We start from the raw sequence: 6,385 nt of genomic DNA on the forward strand, positions 1-6,385 counted from the left end.
GTGATTATTTTTTTTATGGGGGTTGATACAAAGTAACTGAACCGATATACATATAAATAATGAAGAATGCATTGCCTTTGTCCAAACAGTGGATACAATTGAAGGAACACATTTATTTGTATGCGTTCATGCATACATTACATATTTTACGGTAGTTTTTAACATGGAAAGATGTGTTAATAAAGTCAAACCCTCAAAAATAATTTAGAAACTGGACGCGTTCACCACAGACCCGGAAGTGCGTCATCAGCATGCGACTTCGTCTCCTCGCAGCTATTCAGCAGTGAAACGCAACGCAGCGCTGCTGTTTATATCCTCTCCTCTCTTCTTTTCGATCTAAAAGTCGACATCTCACGGACTCACCATGGCGATGCAGGCAGCGAAACGAGCCAACGTGAGTCCTGACGTTTAATTTGGGTGTTTGAGAGTAACAACGATGAGTGAAGCTTCGAAGCTAACGATAAATAAACAGAGAAGCTAATGCTAAAATAGCTTCAGGCTGCCGAGTTTAACCAAAACTCACATTTCCTTATAATAGGTGGTAAATGTGGATTTTAAAACCCCCGTTTAAGGGAAATCCAAATCATATTGCCTTTTCCACCACATTGTACCCTGAACTGTTTGACAAATGTTTAGAATTGTCTGACCGTCGAACACATTGCTTTGTATCATCATGAGGTGTCTTGTTGGACTTTTGAGCGTGTCTCTACATTGACCTGTACGTTCCTAATGGATCTCCTTAAATGGTTTCTCGCTCTATAGATCCGGTTGCCCCCTGAGGTGAACCGAATCCTTTACATCAGGAACCTACCATACAAGATCACAGCCGAGGAGATGTACGACATCTTCGGGAAGTATGGACCGATCCGCCAGATCAGAACGTAAGGAGCCGCTCTTCAGCCACCCCCGACGGGATACACATATGCCGAACGCTAACGCGTCTTCAAATAGTTGTTTAACTATTTCCAGAGGATAAGAATTTGTAAAGATCAAGTTTGTACTTTTTTAAACTGATAGCCAGGAATCTTTTAATATCGAACTAGCTGTGTTTTAGGAAGTGATTATCTTGATTTGGGACTTAATGTAGAGTACTTTTCTTGAAGGCTTCATTACAGCCATGCTACCAAATTTGTTATGCAATCTATGGACTTGAATTAAAGGACAGATCAACCTCAGGCTACTTGGTCCAGTGTACCAACTGGGAGGCTGAAATCAACATTATACACCTGGTTTGGACACACCCATGTGTGATGTCACTAAAGGGTTCATTTAAAAATGGCGTTTAACGGTGAATTACCGTAACAACCGCTGCATTCTAACTGAAACATCCTGTGCGCTCTCAGCGGAAACACCCCAGAATCCAGAGGGACGTCCTACGTGGTTTATGAGGACATCTTTGACGCCAAGAACGCCTGCGACCATCTGTCGGGCTTCAACGTGTGCAACCGCTACCTGGTGGTGCTTTACTACAACGCCAACAGAGTACGGACTCATGGGCTGCATTTCATTACACTGCTCGCTTACTTACACCCAACTTACACTTACTTACACCCAACTGTGTCTGCTTACAGCCAACACTCAACCCAGGCTTACAGCCAACACTCAACCCAGGCTTACAGCCAACACTCAACCCAGGCTTAGAGCTAACACCCAACCCAGGCTTACAACCAACACCCAATCCAGGCTTACAGCCAACACCCAATCCAGGCCTACAGCCGACACTCAACCCAGGCCTACAGCCGACACCCAATCCAGGCCTACAGCCGACACTCAACCCAGGCTTACAGCCGACACTCAACCCAGGCTTACAGCCGACACTCAACCCAGGCTTACAGCCGACACTCAACCCAGGCTTACAGCCGACACTCAACCCAGGCTTACAGCCGACACTCAACCCAGGCTTACAGCCGACACTCAACCCAGGCTTACAGCCGACACTCAACCCAGGCTTACAGCCGACACTCAACCCAGGCTTACAGCCGACACTCAACCCAGGCTTACAGCCGACACTCAACCCAGGCCTACAGCCGACACTCAACCCAGGCTTACAGCCACCACAGCTGTTAGAAATACAAAGACTTTACAAACGTATTAATCCGCACACCATTCTTCATAATATGTCCCTTGGATGAAGGGCCTATAGGTTGACCATAGTATGTGTATTATATTTATTAACAGGGCAGCAGGACATGAGGCTACGGTTTATTTACCAACATACATTAGGACAGTCGGTACAATAATGTACCAAATACGACAATCTTCAGTTCTTCAGCATACTGTAGTGGGTTGGGAATTTCCTTGCAAGGATATAATGAATCGTTTACACAAACCTCAGACCTATAGGCACCGAACACGACTCCATTAGTGTCTTCTGAAGCGGTGACTGACGCCATGTTCCGTTTGTTGTTCCCAGGCGTTCCAGAAGATGGACACCAAGAAGAAGGAGGAACAGCTGAAGCTGCTGAAGGAGAAATATGGAATCAACACAGACCCACCCAAGTAGGGACTGCTCGGACCTCCCCCCCCCCAAGCCTGTCTCTCCCCACACCTGTCTTTCACCTCCTGTACAGACACATTTCTGTCTCCTTTTGGATTTTTCTACTGATGGAATTTTGTTTTGAAAACGTTGACACCGTAATACTGATCCAAACTCTCTATGATGTCGATGTCCGTATGAAGAGTTTAGTCTCTTAATTTATCCTGGGTTTAGTCTCTCTGATCGTACATCAGCAACACTCATTGGTCTTGGTCTTTCTTTTGGCATCGGTATCATTCCTGTGTGCTAGTTTTGGATCTGTGAAGACTCAACCTTCTTTGAAATGTATTTCAAACATAAAGTATAGTCCAATCTTTTTATCAAATTCTGGACTGGATCAGTATAAAGATTGTAATTTCTGTAAAATAAAAATTCATTTTTTTTTAATGTAGCAGTTCCTTCTGTCTTAATTTATTATCAACGTGATGGTGTAATGTTTCTCCTATAAACCTGACGTGCATGTCTTCCTGCCTGTCTATTTGTCTCTCTTTCCCTAGAGAACTCTCATATATAATACATATTACCCTACTAAATTGTACAGATTAATAGAGAATAATGTATCTAATACACTTAACTGTAACAGCACTGAACAAACTAATTTTAAACCAATTACTTTCCTAACCGTATAACAAGTAATATCGGGCCCTTGAAATCGATCGTGACTAGACGACACTGCCTTATAACTGTCTCAAAAATGCCCGTTTGACGATGCAGTTACCAGACCAGACCACACGGTGGAGCATAGAGTTCATATCTTTTATTAGATTAAATCACAACACGGGACAACGCAGCCATGTCATTGGGGGCGACAATACATGCTACAAAATAATCCTTAAACACTGGCGGTTGCTGCTTACGTTCGGTACCTCGGTCGTCACGGCAATAGGAACAAGAGTTGACATTGTATATAAAGATGTTCAGGTTGAAGACGTGGTCGGAGAGCCGTCGTTAAGGCCTGCTGATGGGAGTGCGTCTGTCGCAGCTGGCGCCATTGCAGTGCGATGACCCTCCCACCTCCCCGCTACGTCAACAGGCCCTGACACAAGTCCAAATGGTTTGTTGACATACTTTCCTTATTGTGTTTGGAAGAGACTCAGTGGGGCTGTCAATCAGGGCCAGGAGAATAGTCGGTAACACTTAATAAGGGGCCATAATAAATAGCAAACTAGTCATTACCTAACCCTGTTAATAATTGTTAATTGTTACTAAAATATATATTTGGCACAAGTTAATCGTTTTTCTTCACTGACCACAGAGTGTGGCTGGTTAGGGTTGTCCAGACAACTAATATTTAATTAATGATGAAAAAAACATTAACTTGTGCCAAATAGATATTTTTGCAACAATTAGCAAATATTAACAAAGGGTTAGGTAATGACAAGTTTGCTGTTTATTATGGCACCTTATTATAAAGTGTTACCGAATAGCTCTCTGATGGACAATCTGCAGACTCGACAACCAGGGTCATTAAACAGATTATTGGACTGTTTTTACATCCGTTGGTCCGTCGCCGGCCCATGCAGTTGGCAGCCGTACACTCAAATAAAGGGAACGGTGGTTTCCGTTGATAGTCAACTTCATAATGTGTGTGTGGGAGAAAGGGAGTAAAAAAGTACAAAAAGATTTGATTAGCCAGCGAGAGGAGCTCTAGAGCGGGGAACGCTTCCCGTGGGGTCAAGGAACGTTTTCTAACTACTCTCCACGTTGCTTTAGGTCTTTCCCCGGATGTAGGTGGAACTAGCCTTCTCTTTTTATATTCTTCCGCCATTTTGTTTCCCTTCCCTGAACACAAACAAGAGTTACTCGATGGTTTTCGGTCTTGCTATCAGATCTGAAGAGTCGCACAATGGGGACACATTATAAGCAAAATCATATTTCAAACATCGTTTTGAATCCTTTACCTTTGAGATGAGTCATGAGTCATTTCTCGATTTTTAGGGTTCTCGTGCAAAGTTACGCCATGAGCAGCACGAGTCTCCCTGTGAAGGCATTCAACTAACGAGCACAACTCTTATTTAACGAATCCATATCGCAAAGTTCATCATATTGAACTGGGAAATAATTTCTTGGGAAAATTAGATTTGTCAACGTTTACTCAACCAGAAAGTAGTGCCGTGAGATGGGCAAGTGCAAGGATGCACTCAAGGAAGGGGGCGAATAACTACATTATCACATCACACTAAAGCTAGCCTAGCAGAAAAAAACATGCTCCCACTGTCTGGCCAAACGCACATCTCACACAACAACACGGGCAGAACGCCGGCTCCACTCTCACTCGCTCCCATAAAAATCTTTTATTGCGGGGCTTTAAAAATGTCACCGCAACTCTTCGATAAGGCTTTGCCGTCTTCGGTTTTAATACTGGAAGGATGCAAAAAGAGGAGATTCGTTTTTTTTCTTCTTCTATTTAAGGCAGAACCAAAATGCATGCAAATTAACGACGTTTACATTTTTCGGTTACGGACAGTTACAAGCATGTTTCTAAACGGAGAAGGAGTCGGACCAAGGCTTAGCGGTCTGTGTGTGTGGGTGTGTGTGTTTGTGTGTCTCTGTGTGTAGTTGTGTGGGTGTGTTCAGGTAAAATATCGTTTTAAGTATCAGAAACATCGTGTTAGGAGGGATAACGTTGGGAGAGTGTAGTGGTGAAGTCACGCCTCTTCCGGTAGAGCCCATGGGACCTATGAGATCGAAAAATATGAATGGGTTTCAATGGAGAGAAAGTGATTATTTTCTGGTCCCAGTCTTTATATGCCCCGGATTACACATATGTTGTTTGTGGATTTAAATGATAATTTTTCATGCAAAGAAAACTAAGCATTTTCGTGAAGAGGTTTGATAATGTTAGTTTTTTAGGATCAAAGCATCAAAAGAGGTGAAATCCATTATAAGTCGGGGCACGTGCAGAGTTTCAGTAATGCCGATGGGGTGATTGTCGGTCTTGTCCACGCCAGTCGCAGGGAGCGTGACGGCACATACGAGACATGTAGTCTTTCTCATTGTGTTTTCTCTACAGCCTTTAACCGAAAAATTGCACAATAAACGGTAAAACTCAACACATAAAAAATTACCATTTACAATTACCCATGGCCTCTACCGGAAGGGGCGTGACTTCGCCACTCTATAGAGTGGCGAAGTCACGCCCTTTCCGGTAGAGCTCATGGGACCTATGAGATCGAAAAATATGAATGGGTTTAGATGGAGAGAAAGTAATTATCTTCTGGTCCCAGTCTTTATATGCCCTGGATTACACATAATGTTGTTTGTGGATTTAAATGATAATTTTTCATGCAAAGAAAACTAACAATTTTCGTGAAAAAGTTTGATAATTTTAGGTTTTATGTGAGGCCGCTTTGTGAACTACAGCTCTTCGCTGCTCTCGACGCATATGATATACGTCACCACACCCGCCCTTGGAACTCGGCACAGAGATGGCGATCTCTCTGCCCGACTTCACCGCTGTTTCCAAGGGGAGGATAAAAGCATCGAAAGAGGTGAAAACCATTATAAGTCGGGGTATGTGGAGAGTTTCAGTTATGCCGATGGGGTGATGTCGGTCTTCTCCACGCCAGTCGCAGGGAGCGTGACGTCACATACGAGCCGTGTAGTCTTTCTCGTTGTGTTTTCTCTACAGCCTTTATCTGAACAATTGCACAATAAACGGTCGAACTCTTTGCATGAAAAATTATCCTTTAAATCCACAAACAACATTATGTAATCCAGGGCATATAGAAAATAATTATTTTCTCTCCATTGACACCCATTCATATTTTTCGATGGTCGAGCCCCCATGAGCTCTACCGGAAGGGGCGTGACTTCGCCACTCCATTATGAAACACGGAGGCGGAGCCA

General features: G+C 43.4%; 1 protein-coding gene across 1 annotated transcript; it reads left to right on the plus strand.

The window, feature by feature from the left end:
• Positions 1-230: 230 nt before the first annotated feature.
• Positions 231-2,927, plus strand: sf3b6 (splicing factor 3b, subunit 6). The gene is made up of 4 exons (XM_030345249.1): positions 231-394; positions 763-881; positions 1,344-1,482; positions 2,414-2,927. Exons 1-4 carry the CDS (start codon positions 365-367, stop codon positions 2,501-2,503), a joined length of 378 nt encoding a protein of 125 aa, XP_030201109.1. The 5' UTR covers positions 231-364; the 3' UTR covers positions 2,504-2,927.
• Positions 2,928-6,385: the final 3,458 nt, after the last annotated feature.

The sequence above is a fragment of the Gadus morhua genome, chromosome 21, assembly GCF_902167405.1.
Source record: "Gadus morhua chromosome 21, gadMor3.0, whole genome shotgun sequence".
Taxonomy (NCBI): domain Eukaryota; kingdom Metazoa; phylum Chordata; class Actinopteri; order Gadiformes; family Gadidae; genus Gadus; species Gadus morhua.